The 17,775-nt window shown below is 40.2% G+C and overlaps 1 protein-coding gene across 5 annotated transcripts in view; it reads left to right on the plus strand.

The window, feature by feature from the left end:
- Positions 1–16,978, plus strand: part of LOC111588756 (BTB/POZ domain-containing protein KCTD1-like) — a 41,377-nt gene extending 24,399 nt beyond the window's left edge. For 4 of the 5 annotated variants that reach the window (XM_035943766.2, XM_055005180.1, XM_055005185.1 and 1 more), the window contains 4 exons: positions 6,633–6,823; positions 7,355–7,499; positions 8,649–8,954; positions 14,150–16,978. In XM_035943766.2, coding sequence (XP_035799659.1) covers positions 6,633–6,823; positions 7,355–7,499; positions 8,649–8,954; positions 14,150–14,308 — 801 coding nt within the window. In that variant the 3' untranslated portion in view covers positions 14,309–16,978. Of the gene's footprint in view, positions 1–6,632; positions 6,824–7,354; positions 7,528–8,648; positions 8,955–14,149 lie in introns of those variants that run through there. The other variant, XM_035943760.2, reaches the window with a different exon arrangement.
- Positions 16,979–17,775: the final 797 nt, after the last annotated feature.

Genomic DNA, 17,775 nt, shown 5'->3' on the forward strand with positions numbered 1-17,775 from the left:
CAGAATTTGGTTAATGGAGACCTTTTAAGCTTCGATTTGGTTGTTTTCACATCACAGTTGAGTACTTTGAGGACCATTGGAAAGTGCGAAATACAGCATTTCTAACTGTTTTTACAGTTTCTGGCTGATAAATAGTTTCATTTTGATATTAAGGATATCATAGCCTTTTAAATTCTGTTATTAATTTAAAAGTTACAGATAGAACTGTTTTAATCATGGTGATTGAAGCAAACTGCTTTTGTCTAAATAGTAATCTGCAGTCAAACTGAAAAATTGACTCTATGGCCTGTTAGAGAACTTGGTGTCCATACAGTCATGAAAAACACAGCATAAATTCACTTCTAAAAAGAGACATACTGAGTGTGAGGAGCAGGAGGAGCAGCAGTGATTTCTCTTTGGGACTGTCCCTCTGTTGCCATTGGTAACTATACCTGCTGATGGATTTACCCACCATGCATTACAGCAATAGCCGCAGGGTTAAGAGAGCTGTTCTGTCACCACACTCACAGACAAACACACACACACACACACACACACACACACACACACACACACACACACACACACACACACACACACACACACACACACACACACACACACACACACACACACACAGTATGTAGATGTGGTAGATATGATGGCCTGCATGTACCTGCTGTGTGCTCGCTGTCTGCAGGTCCAGTTTATCTGCCTGTTATGTTGTGTAGGCTCCATTTACTACAGTGCAGACTCAGTTTGTAGTTTCATATGCCCAGAAATGATTTCGACATAAGCCAATAACCTTTAATATTCTTACAAACTGATATTCGTCTACAGGTTCAGTGTTACTGATAGTGCTTAAATAGCAAATGAAGCCAGTAGAATGGCCTGAGAGATCTAACTGCTTCATCAGCTAGATCCAGTCCACCACTCATGTGTCATTGTTGGCAATTTCAGATGTTGCAAATACAGTTTGCCCTGTACACAGAAAACACTCAGGTGATACTGTATTTTTAGATCCAGATCCAAAGCTGGTCTTTATAGCTAGTAAGAGCATGCCTAAAGTTGGAAGGATATCTCCAGAACACAAATACTGACTGTCATGATGACTATAAAATAACAAAATCTTTTTTGTGATAATTTTTTATCCATGAATATTGAGTCATAAAACTCTTCATGTCATTAAATTTAAGACTCCACACCTGGTGGTACCAATTTTGACAGGTAAATTTTTTTTTAACTTTTTGCCATCAGAGTTATTTATAAGATGCTCCACTTGACATTTAGTCACTTAAATGTCTTAAATAAGTACACTTTAAAGCTACATGCCCAGATATTCGTAGGTTTTATGACTCTGTTCTTTGGTTCGCTTTCAAAGCCTCCATTCACACAGTAATGAAATGCACTACATAGTGAGAGAGGAGTGATTTCAGACACAGCCCCAGACTTGTGGTGTGACCTCAGACTAAGAATTGAAAAGAACACAGTGATGAGCAGCAGACCAGGTTTGAAGAGAGCTGTTGGAACAGAATTAGAGAAAACAGCAAATGAGTCTAGAAGAGAGCTGTGTGAGAGCCCAGGAGACCTTTGTTCCCAGCCTCTCAGGCACTGGCCTCCTACCAGGCTGCCAATTGCTTCTTTCTGAGCTTAATGCTTTGCTTCTTGCCAGGCACCTGGCACTGTAAAGTAGCCTACAAGGCAATCAGGAATAGCTTGTGTTCTGACAGCACAAAGTCGTGTCAGTGTGCCTGACAGGCCGACCTTGTGATTCTTTGCTTCCTGTCAGGCTGCTGGCATGTTCTGACAGTCTTGAGGCTGTCTGACAGGCACCATTCAAATAATCAACTCCTCTGTAAAACTTTTCTGAGTGGGTAGGTCCTGCCAGACTGTTCAAAGGTTGTCAGTGCGTATGGTGTGACTGGCCTATTTCAGAAGAAATGTATGCTTGGAGACACTTACCTTACAGTCTGTATCGAGGAGCATAAGTTACATAGGCCTGATAAATATTTGATCTGAATATGTTTTCACACCTGCTCTCTTCATTCCTGTTCAATCAAACTGGGAGAGCTGTCGACTGGTAAATAAATCGGCAACTAATTTGATAATCGATGCATTGGTTTAAGTGGTTTTTAAAGAAAAAAACATTTGAAATTTGTTAGATTCCAGCTTATGAATGCTTTCTGTTTTTGTGGAGTCATCTTTACAGTAGGCTGCACAGTGGCGTAGTGGTTAGCACTTTCGTCTTGCAGCAAGAAGGTCCCTGGTTCGCGTCCCGGCTTTCCCGGGATCTTTCTGCATGGAGTTTGCATGTTCTCCCTGTGCATGCGTGGGTTCTCTCCGGGTACTCCGGCTTCCTCCCACAGTCCAAAAATATGCTGAGGTTAATTGAGCATTCTAAATTGCCCGTAGGTGTGAATGTGAGAGTGCTTGTTCGTCTTTGTATGTGGCCCTGCGACAGACTGGCGAGCTATCTAGGGTGTCCCCTGCCTTCACCCGAGTCAGCTGGGATAGGCTCCTCCACCCCCTCCACCCCCCCACCCCCCCCCCACCCCCCATTACCCTAATGAGAATTAAGCGGTGTATAGATAATGGATGGATGGATGGATCTTTACAGTAAACTGAATGTCTTTTGGATGTGAACAAAACAAGACATTTGAGGACATAACCTTGCGCTTTTGGAAACATTGGTCAACATTTTTTATTGTTTTGTGAAATTTTACAGACCAAGCAACTAAACAGTTAATTCAGAAAATAATCAACAGATTAATCAACAATGAAAATACTTGTTCGTTGCAGCCCTAGACTGTGGTTTGTTTTGCCTATCAGACAGAACAAGAAAATGTGAACACAGTAATCCATCCATCCATCCATCCATCCAGAGATGCAACAGAGCATACTTATTTTAGCAGCTTGTGTAGCAGTAGCTACTAGTAGCAGCAGTGAACCTTAGAAAAAAACTCACACTCACACTGTTTCTCTCACAGATATATGCTCTAGTCCAGAACACAGGACCTTCTTCCAGTATTTACTTTCATCCTCCTGTCCCCAGAAACATCTGAGTTTACATTATGTGAATGTTCACATGCAGTTTGTTGTGATGCATAATAGTTCGCTTAGAATTTTGTTCTGTTTTTCAGCGAACAAATTCTTGGTGTAAAATGGCCTAAAATACCCATACACATCAATAGGGCACTTTCAAGTCATTTGTAATTGTTTACTAATGTAGTTCAGTGCTGCTTCAAGTATTTTTTTTTTTTTGGCTATTTGGGACAGCACAGGCTTCTGCAAAACAAGGTGTAAAAACAACACTGATGTGTTAATGTAGATTTTCGGTCATCCATGCACTTTCTGCTGGCTGGAAAAACAGTACTGTCACTACTACATTGACACTTGGATGTCATTTTGAATTAGGTAATTTTGGAGCACTGACTGAAAAATCTAATATTGTTTTTCTTATAAAAAGATGGCAATGACCAATGCTTTCACTGCATAACTGTGTCTCCACCATATTGCCATAACATGTTGTGATAATGTAGGCGACACTACACTTGTCCTCTGGGCATGAGCCTAGAATCTCGAAAAGAAGTGAATTTTATGGTGAACAAACCACAATGATGTTCAAGAAAACAAGAAACATGCTCCCGGTGCACTCCTGACCTGATGCATCACCTTCTTAGATAGGCCTCTTGTGATTTCAGGCTTCATTCATTCCATCACTGACTACTGTTTGGTCTCTGGGTCTAAGCCGTAGACCAACCTCTTGATCCTCCACACGGTTGGCTCGTCTCGGCTGCTTACTGACACAGAATGAAATGTTTGTTCTCTGTGGCAGTTTACAGTCCATGATAAAATTGCAAGTGGTTACAAAAATACACATAAAACAGATCCAAGTTTTGATCATGTGCTGCTCTGCATAAGTTACTGCTTGCGCCTGTTGCTTGTGTGTAACTCTGCACCCTCAAGACCAAAGGATCGGACTGCAGCTGGCAACAGCATTGAACCGTCATTCAATAAGGGACGCATTTCAAGATTTCTTCCTTGTAATTTTGCTGAACCAATTTCAAAAGGGCTCATTTAGTGCTGCTGTAATGAATAAGATAAGAAGTGACTGGAATCCTCTTGTGAATGGTTGTTTTCATGAAGGACTCAAAGATGTTTTCATTTGTATATTGGGCAAAGCTTGTTTAGGTCACAGTTCAAGGCTCCACACTTGTGCACACTTTCAGCAACATCCCTTATTTTGTGTCCACTTAGTGAATTTATCTGTAGTAGCAGGAGGAGGCATCAGTAGTCAGGGTTACCATGAAAAGGACATGTCCTGACCATGGTGGGTAGCAGGCTCTGTCAGGGTCATGAACCCCCTAATACTGAGTAAATATCTCAGTAAATACTGAGTAATTTGTCCCACCTGTATATAGTTGAAAATATGTTGAATGTGCCCTATTTTTATGAATCCTGTTTATTAACTTTTAATGTATTTCTGTTTGTTGCAGAAAAAAATTAAGTGCCAAACACCCCCTTCCATACACTTGGTTGCATTTATGAAACAAAAATGAGCACAGGCCAAAGGCTTTGGATCTGTCCTCTTAAGTCCTGTGGGCCACCTCTGATTCCTCTCATTGAATATTTACAGCAACATTCATCCATCCATCCATTATCTATACACCGCTTAATCCTCATTAGGGTTGCTGGGGGGCTGGAGCCTATCCCAGCTGACTTGGGGTGAAGACAGGGGACACCCTGGACAGGTTGCCAGTCTGTCATAGGGCCACATATACAGACAAACAATCACACTCGCATTCACACCTACGGGCAATTTAGAATAATCAGTTAACCTCAGCATATTTTTGGACTGTGGGAGGAAGCCCACGCACGCACAGGGAGAACATACAAAGTCCATGCAGAAAGATCCCGGGAAGTGAACCGGGGATCTTCTAACTGCAAGGTGAAAGTGGTAACCAGCACGCCACTGTGCAGCATTTACAGCAACATGTTTCTGGTGATCAAAACTAATGTATCAGAGAAACTTTGTTATACATTACAAGACAAATACAGCCAGTAAACTACATTTTTACTATCAGCCAAGCCAACATTTCTTCACAGATATTGTTCCAGAATTAAAACTGCAGAGTTCAAAAGCCTCAGTTTGTATGTATAGCCAGCAGAGGTGTGCACACAGAGCTCTGCAACATCACAAATCAACTTCTCCGTCATATTGTAGGCTATATATTACACGTCTTTTGACATCCATTATGTCATGTTGGTGCACCTGGAGACATCATTGGGGATGTTTGCTGGAGTCATAGGGTTTTTGGGGCCTTTAAACGTCACACAGGCACTGAAGCAATGCAGCCGAGGTTTGTCAAGCCTCAGCTTCTGTCCAGGTAGTTCTGTGCCACCCACAGATATCCGTTACATAACATATTGACAGGTCTGTCAAAATTCAGCTATTAATGTCAATCAGACAAATCTGAAATGTGTTAGATTTATGTCTAAAGCAACACTGTTTTTCAGGTCTCACTGTAATTGTGGATTTTGCAAAAACCTCATTACACTTACAGAAATCTTGTTTGTTGCCCACAGCTGACTGTGTGTCAGATTCTCTCCTATGATTTTGATAAACACCTGCAGTTCCACAGAGCATCCAAAGCGATGAGTTATTGCTTTAAATTAAGAGTGATTTGCACATTTACACATGTAGCACAGCAGTGGTAAGTTCATAAACACTGAATCTGATAGCGATTGATGTTCTTTTTTCTACTACACATCTGACAGGTAAGCTTTTACATCCCGATTTCAGCTTCATAAGGTGGAAGTATTTGTGTTTAAGCTTCTCTGAATGAATCCTGAGCTCCACCAGAGCTGTCAGGACATTTATTATAAATATACATTATAAAGATTAGCCTATCATTACACAAACACAATTACATTTTAATGTTTGAATTGTGTTATGGGACCTGAGCTACACAAGTGAACATTCTTTTTTAACCTATGCCTACTGCCCAATGTCTAATTTAACATTACATGCTCGTTTGCGAGATTTGTAGACTTGAGCGAGCTGGACTTCAGAGGTTTCTGTTTTATTTGCTATTTTTGATTGTCATGTATCTGTATGTCACAGTTGTATGGTCATAGTTTGACAGTGTGCTTCTTCTTCTAGCACACCGAACATGTCAGCCAGGTTAAAGGGAATTCATAGTTTGGTCTCATAGGTAAAGTTAGTCGGCAACTTTCTCTGTAGGCAATTTTCCGAGTAGCTGATACATATGTGATGTACAAGCCGACTCTTCACCATTCCCTAGAGAGTACTACTGTCAAGGACTCAGTTAATTCTTTTGGAGATTTACTTTCTTCATCTAAACATGCATAAGGCTTATAAGCTCCACTATCTTTTAGGGTTTCAAATGGCATGGATATGAGATGGCTGTGAAGTAGTAGGATTGTCTTCATGAGACAAGCTGATGAGGGATGTCTGTTAATCTTCAGGTCAGATGAATAAGGTCACAAGGTTTCCAGGCAATTATTTTTATAGAGGTACTTTGAAATGGACTAGGAGAAAAAGGGATTACACACAATAATAGTCCATATATACAGTATATACACTGTAAATGTCTTCTTGCATTAAATGGATTAACCATTATGTGTCCCAGGACAGCCGTGGCAGAAGCAGCAGTATGTCGAGTCAGCAGCTGCCCTCTGTATCTCCTGTGTCCCCTCTGGGCTCCGTTGGCATCCCCACACCAGCCCAGCTCACTAAAGCCAACGCACCTGTCCACATCGATGTAGGAGGACACATGTACACCAGCAGCCTGGCCACCCTCACCAAGTACCCTGAGTCAAGGTGAGAGGCATGCATCTGCTACGAAAAACAACCCCTGAAAATGTCTATAACTCTTGAAAACATATCTTTGAACTAAGATTTTAGTTTCCTCAATAGTCTTTTTTTTACCTCTTGGCTACTGTTAGAAGCTTAAACACTACTGAGCTTAACAGAAGAATTTTAGGATCAGTGTTTGTATGTTTCACTACTTTCTTCCTTTGAATTTCTGTTGGCTAACTAGATTTTTTCTAACACAGTTGTTAACTATTGGAGCTTAATAATGAACTGAAAGAGTTTAATTCTGTTCCAAGATAGAAGTGGTGCAGTTGAGACACATGTATATTATCTATGGGAAAAATGAAATGGACTGTTCGTGCATGAAACGGATGCACCCAGAATTTCTGCTCCCGTTTCAAGTATTTTAATTCATCCACAAGGTCTGAACGCTGAGCTCTTGTAGTGCAGTTGCTGTGTTCAGCAGACCTGATGGCTTCCCCAACATTTGCTTGGCATTGAATGAACAAACCTCTGTGTCTTTGTTGTGTCGGGCAGAATCGGCCGGCTGTTCGATGGAACGGAGCCCATAGTGTTGGACAGTCTAAAGCAGCACTACTTCATCGATCGGGATGGGCCCATGTTCCGCTACATACTTAACTTCCTCCGAACCTCCAAACTGCTCATCCCTGATGACTTCAAAGTGAGTGTCTGTCTAGAGCTTTGATAAGGTACTGCCACAGCTTATTGCTGTCTGAACAGTAGAGACAATAAAGTTCTGACAGAGGGTGATTTTTGACTCTTGTCTGTAGTGTATAGACCACCCACAGTACCTATGCTGAGACTGCTTTTAGAGAGTTCAGTGTTACAGATACAGTTCAGAAGATGACCTGTACTGTTACGATGTTGATGTTGTCAGTCACTTCACAAGCATGATCTTTCATGCTGTTTTAAGATTTCTTTAGCAAAATAACCACTCATATTAATAATACATTACATAAGTTTTTAAATTTACATGCTTGGGACTCAAAAAATCAATTTTGTCATATTTTAGTCTGTTTCTATTTATGTTATTTATGATATACTGCTATTTACACACCACCTGCATCCCATTATACAGTTTTAACATTATGCCATCATGTACAGACTGAAACAGTTACTCTGGTTACTGCAACCATTTTCTGATATCATGGCAACACAAAAAGAATTTGTGGTATGTGTGGCTGAATATTTGCGCAAAGAAATTGTCACCTGCATCTTCTGGCAGTGATTTGCAACCTCTGTTCTGCCCTGAAGTCAAAGAAACTCTAATTCTCCTCACTTTCTTGTTCATTAATTCCTCATCATAATTATGGGAACCCAAGCAGAAAAGGGCCTAAGGCCAGTGTGTGTAGACTGTTTATGTGATTATAGCATCTTTGGAATTAATCAGCAGGTACAGTATGTGTTTTGTTTATTAGAAAAATGAAAGTGAGTTCATTACTTCAACCGAAACACTCAAGTAGATCATTTTCAAATTACATGTAATGACTTTAACTGTGTCTAGTGAGTTAGCAATACAGTGCACTTACAGTGCTGAACTTCTGAATAAGCAATTAATATGTATGGATCATTCATTTGACTTTGTTTTAAGCAAAAATCCATCCATGAATGTGTGTATACTCATATGTACCTGTGTGCACCTCTATATATTTGTGCATGGGAATATTTAATGAACTCTACATCTGTGTTTCTCTATTCATATATGCCTGTTTCTCGGCTTCTCTTCATGTCTTTGAGTTTGTCCTCTTGTTTTCAGCTTGTCTTTCTGTTTCTCAGCTTGTCTTCAGGTATATGGTGTGTGTTTTTGCAGGAATATTCCCTGCTGTATGAAGAGGCCACTTTCTTCCAGCTGGCTCCTCTGCAAGCTGAGCTGGAACGCTGGAGGACCGAACGGGAATGTGGGGGTGTGTGCCGCGAGTGTGAGTGTGTGGTGGTTCACGTGGCTCCAGAGCTCGGCGAGAGGATCAGTGTGAGCACCCAGCGGGCGGTGATTGAGGAGGTGTTTCCTGAAGTGAGAGACGTCATGTCCAATTCCCTGAACACCAGCTGGAACCAGGACTCAGCACACATCATTCGCTTCCCGCTCAATGGCTACTGCCACCTCAGCTCTGTTCAGGTACGAAATACACTGCAAGATCAGTTCTTTAAGCAATCAGACAACATTGGCCAGTCTTTTTCTGGGTGTGGTTTTCTGTCAGCATTTCTGTCCCCGTTTTTATGTAAGTTTTCTGTGAGCCATCAAGGGACATGCAAATATGCACAGTGTAGAAAGGTCTATTCTGTTCTAACATTTGTGACTATACAATGATGTATTCTGTGGTTCGGACATTGTTAACAAATGTCCCCTCAAACAAACACCCAGGGTTCTGTACAGCAAGGGTTTAGTATGGTCTTTGTCTGACTCTCCAGGTGTAGACTGTGGATATACACTACAGGTCAAAATTTTTAGAACACCCCAATTTTTCTATTTTTTTATTGGAAATTATGCATGTTAATGTCTCATTGTTTTGCCCTAAGTCAGGTGGGACAAGCTCAAGCCCCCCCATGACCCCCGTGAGGGTTAAACAGCGTATAGATAATGGATGGATGGATGGATGGATGTCTCATTGTACTCTGAAATGAAAGCATAGAACAAATAAACAGATGAAGTTAAAAAAAAGTGTATTTAGAAGCCAAAATGTATTCTAAACTTTTGACTCAAAGTGGCCACCGTTGGCAGATATAACAGCTTAACACAGTTGTGGCATTCCTACCATGATGGAAATCAAATATTCTTCAGAAAGTTCTTCCCAACTCTATTGCATAAGTTCCCATAAATCTGTGGCACATGTAGGTTGCTTTGCTTTCACTCTTGTGTCCAGTTCATCCCAAACCAGCTCCATGGCCTTTAGGTCTGGAGACTGTGCTGGACACTCCATGTTTTCAAGCTCACCATCTTGTTCTTTTTCCTAAGGTAGTTCTGGCATAACTTGGGTGTATGTTTTGGGTCATTATCTTGCTGAAGGATGTACCCCTGACCAACTAGGCATATATCAGAGGATGCTGCATGGCGCTGCAGAATGCTGTGGTAGCCATTTTGGTTCAGGGTACCTCTCACTCTGTACAAGTCACCAACTCTAGATCCGGCAAAACAGCGCCAGACCTCCACCTCCTCCATGTCTGACAGTTGATGTCACTCACTGAGGAACCATCTTTTTGCCTTTTCGACGGCGTACAAAAATCCTGCATGCTGAATGAAAGATTTCAAATTTTTATCGGTCCATCATACCTTCTTCCAGTCTTCAGTAGTCCATTGGTGGTGTTTCATGGCCCAGGCAAGCCTCTTTTTCTTTTTCTGATGTCTTTGCAATGACTTTCTTGCTGCAACTCAACCTGTCAAACCTGCAACTCCAAGTCTTCTCTTCACAGTTGAAACTGAGACTTCTTATTACGACCACTATTTAGCTGTACTTGAAGCTGTTGCCCTGTGAACTGCCTATCACCAAGCTGTTGACTCTCAGAAACTTGTCTACTGATTCTGTTGTGGCTTTGGGTCTTCCAGACCTCTTTCTGTCAATTTTCTGAGTTCCTTTTGATGGTGAAGAAAACTGTACTTACGGACACCTTGACTTTCTTGGCAATTTCTCTGCAGGAAAGACCTACATTTTTAAGTGTTATGATGGTCTGTGTCTCTTCTATTGTTAATTGTCTTTTCCTCACCATTTTTATAGCAACACACTACTTTCTGCAGTACAACACTGTTCAAATAATGCTCTCGAGGGTACAGTGCCACGGTGTGTTCTAACACTACTTTTATGCAGACAGAGGAAGTAATCAAGAAAAGTTGGGACACCTGTAGGATTTGGTAGCACCAACTTTCAAGGCTTGATCAGCCTCCAATGCTGCAAAACAGCTTTAAGTTGGTAAACCATTTCATGTTCCCTGAAACAGGCCCTTTTGTGTAATTCTGAAATGTACATTACTTTTCAGTTTTGGGTAACCATGCTTTTTTTTTAACTTCTAGCAGTTCACCACTTACCTTTATACCATTTCAAGCTATTCATTGGAGTTGAACTACTTGAGTTTCAATTAAAAACGGGAAAAATTAGGGTGTTCTAAAACTTTTGACCCATAGTATAGGCCTGACATTTCTCAGGCAACATTCGTTTCCCTTGTAGCTGTCTGTATTACCATTTTCAAAATTTCCTTCGCTTAAGGAAACAACAACAGCCTTTAAGCAACAACTTGCACATTGAAAGTGGTGCATGGTTCTTTGGGTGAATTAACTATTTTAATGACAGCACTCGCCTCTGTCAATGCAAATGCTCTAATTCCATTTAATATCTGTAGCGTACATTAGCCTCCAGGGCTACAATGTTTATTGTTGCTTGGCAACACTATCCACTCCCCTGGGCAGGGCTTGGGTAATTATAGTTGTAACCATCCTGATTTTATCTCCTACATATCAAACATGTCTGGTATTAATTGGTATGGCCCTGATGAGCAGTTCTGGACGTTTCAGACTGCATCTGCATCCTTACATTACTAAAAAATCTAGGCCCAACACTGGGTCAGACAAAGACTCCAGACCAGATTTGTCCTCCAATTGTTGAGACAGGTGAAATGGGTGCAAATGGACCCAAAATTCCTGTAGTGTGAGCCTGGTATAATGGCCTCTAGGTGTCTGCTCCATATAATATCTGACTCTGTAGTCATTCATTATAACCTGCTACTTTCTCTCTTCTGTCTGACTAACTAGTCTATTGTCAGGTCACTTTAAAAATGGTAATATATTTTAATGCCTTCATTTTACCATCCATGTTGACAGGAAATATTCAGCAGAAGGACTCTTTACCATACTGAAAACAGTTAATAACCGCTGTGTGTTGGTGGGTGACACATTTCTTTATTGTCATTCTGTCTGTCTGTGTCTCAGGGGGAATCTCAGTAAGACAGAGCAGCAGCACAGAGGAGCAGAGAACTCCTGAGGGCACAATGAGATAATGTCACCATGTTCACTTCAGTGTGAAGGGACAGAGAGTGAAACTAATGGACTACGTCTGAACTAGTTTGTGTTTCAGGCCAGAGAGGCTGAGTATGAGATGGATTTTACCCAGAGAAGAAGAGTGACCCCTGCCCTAGGGGCTTCTGGCTCAGCTATTGTTAGAAACACATTTAAATATACACACACAAAACAACTGCAGACTATACAAGGTAAATCGAAGACAGACACAACTGTGATTATTCTTCTTTGGCATTCACACTTAACGCACACAATCAGTTCGACTTTCGCTTCTGAAGAAAATGTAATGATTTAGCTGTCCGCCAGATGGAAGTGTTTGGCCTGGTGGGACCTGGCTGTATCAGGTAAAAGCATAGTGGCCTTGAAAGCTCAACTTAGAAAACACACACAAAAAAAAAAAAAAAAACACACAAAATCAGAAAAAAATTTCTACAGATACCATATACCAGAATTTATTTGTCCAGGGACACAAAAGGCTTATTTGTATTTTAGCCACGGTTACCTGTGCTACACATTTCATCTATTTTCGTTGATCTCTCATCTCTTTTACTCTCCATGAATTTATTTGCCTGCATTTCATGTCACAAACTTTGTCTTGTTTCTCCAGTAGTTTTGTGCTTTGCCGTCCTCTTTCTCCTTGTACCTTTCTGCTGGTATGTCTGGCTCCAGAGCAGCATGTTTCTGATATGCAGTTACTGGCCCTGCCAACCTCCCCAGTGTTTGTTTACTGTTGTTTAGAACTCATCTTTTCTCTCTTCTCTCCTAACCGGTTCGAGACAGATGGCTGCCCTCCCTGAATCTTGTTCTGTCAGAGGTTTCTTCCTGTTAAAAGGGACTTTTTCCTCCCTACTGTCACCAAATGCTTAGTCTGACTCATTGAAGGTAGACTTGTAAGTCTGTCATTGCTGCTGCACATTTTCGTGCAGCTGAAATGTGCAGCAGCAATTTCTCCTCTCCTATCTGTGCGGAACCGTTTTTAAAATCCCCGTCACTATTGGAAACAACAGCAACAATCTCTGATAAGCAATCTGTGACATAACTAAAATTGAGCTGAATCAAAATGCAATAAATCTACAAATGTCTGCAGTAGTTGGTGGGGGAACATTCATTACAGAAGTAAACCAACAGCTTGTTGTGTATAAGCTGCTGTTTGTATTGTGTTCCTCAACCTTGTACACCAGTAAAAGGCAACTGGACTTCTTTGTGGCAGGTCCCTGCTAGTGAATCCAATGACCTGGATGACTGAGAATTGACACAGACAACTTCTTTGTCCTCTTCTTTTTAGGCAGCCATATCTGTGTTCATCCAACACCACATCACACGCACATTGGACATACTATTTGCCATACTATTTGTCTGTTGGTTACCACAGTCTGATTGCCTGATACAGAACTTTTTTGCGGGTGTCTTTTTTTTCCTATTATTTACCAGTACAAATAATGTCTGAATCAAGCAAGCAGATATCATGAAACAGCTTTAAAATATAACATTTTTAAAAAATAATTAAACTTCTTTTTCTGTTTGGCCTCCATAGTTTTGGTTTGTGGCTGCATGTGTGTGCTATAAAATTATCAGAAAGGATGCTCATGAAATTTTAAGCTGCACAGTGTGAAGAGGTGGGAAGGACCCATCATGATGATTTTTTGTCGTCTACTGAATTTCCGTGATTTCGGTGCAGGTCAACGCTGTTCTGAAACCCAGTTCTGCTTCCATTCAGATTTACCTGAGCTACACTAATGTTTCCTTTCTGTTTTGTCTGTTTTCTCAACAGTATGACTTACTGCTCTGTTTAATTACTTGTTAAATTAGATATTGACATCTGTCAACTGATAAATTACTAAGAAGTGATTTTCAAAATAACACACTTTTCTTTTTTATTAAAGCTACATCTTAGTGCAAAGAGTGACTTTACAGTTACACTGACAGCATGTGTTTCTGTTTGTACAACTATGAGAAGATCCTGGTGAAAATTATTGCAACTTTTAGCTGATTCAGTCCCTGCTGTGACTCATGCGTTGGTGTCTCAGTATTTACCGGTGGATGGCACAGAGGTGGGAAATATTAAACATTTACAGTGACTTCAGAGTGATCCATAAAAACCTAAGAGTGTCAGTTGAAGACAAGTGGACACATCTTTTCAGTTTTTGAAGATATTTCACATCTCATCCAAGAAGCAACTTTAGTGTCGTTGTCATTCATGAAGTATTGAGTCTATATTTTTGACTTTGACACTCCGTTTGGAGATAATGTTTTGCTAAAAACCTACCTGACGAGTCTCGCTTTTTTTTTTTTGTTGCACGTGGCTGCAGGTGTTGGAGCGGTTACAACAAAGAGGCTTCTGGATCACAGGCTCGTGTGGTGGCGGAGTGGACTCTTCTCAGTTTAGTGAATACATTCTGCGGAGGGAGGTCCGAGGCAGCCGACACCCCCCGACCCTCATACCGATCAAACAGGAACTCCTGGACTGAACTCAGAATGTTGCAGAGGTCGGTTCTGGACGAGTATGTGGACGAGAGCAGCATGATTTCAGTATGAAACAAAGTGATCAGACATGAATACACAGACTCCCTAATGATACAGTGAAAAGATGAAGGAGGTATTTGTATTTCCTTTGACGCTTTGCTTTCATGCACAGCAGTGCTACCAGATAGCATCAGTAAATGAACAGATCCATCTGTGCAAGAACCTGCAGGGTGTCACAGGAACATCAATCATCTAAAATGTGTGCTAATTTTAACTCACACTGACATTTGCATTTCTGATATGAAATGGAGGTGCAGTATGGGTAAAATCTTTCATCAAAGTGTCATTTATAGTGTGCTTCCTGAAAATTGAATTGACAGATAATATAATCCACTAAATGAAATACCTGATAAGTGAAGGTTCTTCATCACATTGATGCAAACATTCTGTATATGTGTACTACTACTGAACAGTTCCACTCTGATATCAAGAATTCCCCCGCTGGCTTAATACCACCAGAGATATTCAATGAGGGATGCCACAATATGAACAGTGCAGCAACAGTTGACCATTACCGTATATACATTGCTGCTTCAGCAAGTATTTAGACCTTTTTACCTTCTGTGCTATTAAAGGTGTAGATTTTATTTTATTTGGATGAGATGAGAATTTTCTCTCAGTAGCCACGAATGACAAAATGATAGCATTGATTTTTGCAAGTTTTAGTAAGTGAAAACCTAAAATCTCTCATTTAAAAAGTATTCAGAGCCTTAATTCAGGAGTTTTTAGAAGCTACTTCAGTAGCAGGAACAGCTTCCAGTCTTCCAGGCTTTGCTCACCTGGATTTGGACAGTTTATCCTGTTCTTAGTGCAAATACTTTCAGGCTTTATCAGATTGAATGGAGGCCTCCATCTAGTCTGGTTTCTGCACAGAGAACATCAGATGTTCTCTGTGGTTTAAATGTAGACTGTTGCTGGGTCACTCCTGGAAAGTCAAAGACTTAACCTGAAGCCACTCTAAACACACTAAAGTTGTCTTGGTTGTTTACTTTGGGTCATTGTGGTCATTGCGGCTCTGCACTCTCGATCAGGTTTTTCTCATTGCAGTAGTCAGTGGAAACATCCTTGGACTTCATGGTTTGGTTTTTGGTTTGACAATACAGAGTAAATTGTGGGATCTTAGATACGCTTCAAAATACTGTCCAAACCAAGTCACTTTGCCACAACTCTCAGCACATCTCAAAGATTATTGAGGTAAACGGGATGTAGCTGTTCAGTTTGGAGCTGCTGCAAAGACTCTGAAGGCTTTTGTAGATGAGAGATTTCAGTTCGTTTTATTAGATTTGAAAAAGAAATTCGAAAAACATGTTTTCATTTTTTCATTTGCCATTATTGGGTTTAGACTGATATCAATGACATGTCAATTTTATTCATTAAAATAAATGTAGGACATGTAGAAAAGAAGGGTATGAATACTTCCAGAAAAGTCTCTACTGAATACTGTCATGCTTTCTGGACTTAACAAATTAGTCATTTCTGCCACAGTGTGAGACCACATGCTGAGGATGGAAGTCCACATCCACATGATTTTCACTTTGTGCTGCTAATTATTGGATTGTACAAAAATACAGAGTCCTGAGGCGACTCTATACAGCTCATAAAGTGTCTGCATGTTTTGCACAGTGACTTTTTTTACTGCAGTAGAAAAGTTTCTTTGGTTCAGTATGTTCACGTTAACTGAATACATGTTGGTGACTGTTAAAGAACATCGCATTGTACCTTTTTACCATTTTGTGAATTCAAAAGCCATGATAGATTGATGCTGTCACTGGTTTTTCAGGAGTTTATTTAAACACCAGAAGCATAGTATATCATGTCAGAGCACACAGACCTCCAGGGGCCATGTGATGTACGACTGAGGATCAATGTGATGTTCTGCTGACAGAGGCGTGAGATCAGGAGGCGCTCATGTGGATTGATCTGAAAGGTGTAGACGAATGATGCAGTTTTTTTTTTTTTTTTAGAGTACCTCTCGATGACAGCAGGTCTGCATTTGACATTTTGACATGAGATGATTCCACTGTGCTCACAGAGAGCAAAGGACTGTTTAGCATATCTTTCAGCACACGGGTACACAAACAAAAGTACAAATCCATGTGTACCTTTCAGATATGAGGTTTAAATTTTTTCAAGAACGGTATTTTTCCAGGAGAGGCTTTTGGTTGTAATGTTCTGTACATGTTCAATGCAACTAGTAGTGTATAAATCTCGAGGCATGAGCCTTACTTGCATGTACTGTTGCACTGATTTGTAACATTTGCGGAGACCATCAGTTACTTTTACCTGGAGCAAATCTGACATGTTGCACTTGGTAATGTAAAAAGTCTGAAAAAAAGTAACTCTTATTTATTCAGCCTTAATTTTATTTGTTGCATGCAGTGTTTTTAATTGTACAAGCACAATTTCTCTCTTCATCCTGTTTGAGAAGAAGAATCTACACAGAATGTATTTTTAATGCAACCTGTTATCTTTTCCAGATATGTTTTTTGGGACAAGCTGGGGGTGAAGAAGAATAGGACAGCAACTCCTGCATTGTTTTTTCTAGAATGTTTCCTTTGATTTGCACAATTAATGTAGGATCATTTCATTATTAATAAAAGGGAATTCAAAACTAAGTTTTTTTCCAAGACTAAATGCAAAAACATCCCTCACAAGTTTTATTTTGAAATGGCAAACTTTGTGTGATACCTCACTGTGGTAGCACTTTTATTTTTTAATTATTTACCTTTATTTTAAACAGGAAATTTTCAGGAAAGACATCCTGGCCAAGATAGTGTGTTCAGTCTGGACAATTTAAACCTTTGAAAATATGGATAATTGCTTCCTTGCCGAAAGTTAAGAGAGGATTGTCAGCCTGACGTCTATGCAAATTATGAAGCAATTTTTACACAAATGCTGAAAACTGTGCATGTAATAGCATCGTATGAAGGGACCAGAGCCAGGCAGAGACCAACGTGACGCCTCACTATTTTTACTTAATGCAGTCCAAAATAAATGAATAAATAAATAAATGGTTGAAGTCTAGCAGCAAGTTTGTCAGAATAAATATATTCAAAGGCAGTACATTAAAAACAGACTCTGCAGTGCATTGTGAGTTTTTCTGTTTAACATTGTCAGTAGACTTGCCAATAATACACTGTATTTGTGTATACTGTATACTCGTTTGTCATGGTGTGTCTCGTTTGTTTCGCTTTGTGTTTCTCGTTTGTGTCATGTGTCTCATTTGTATTATTTTGTGTCTTGTTTGCATCGTTTTGTTTCTCATTTTTGTTTTCAAACTAGTTTGTGTCATTTATTCTCTTGTTTTTGTTGTTAAATGTCTTGTTTTGTATCTCATGTTTGCCTGTTTATCATTTTGTTTCACGTTGCATCTCATTTTGTGTTGTTTTACTATTGCAACAATTACTGAACA

This window comes from Amphiprion ocellaris, chromosome 2, assembly GCF_022539595.1.
Source record: "Amphiprion ocellaris isolate individual 3 ecotype Okinawa chromosome 2, ASM2253959v1, whole genome shotgun sequence".
NCBI classification, from domain to species: domain Eukaryota; kingdom Metazoa; phylum Chordata; class Actinopteri; family Pomacentridae; genus Amphiprion; species Amphiprion ocellaris.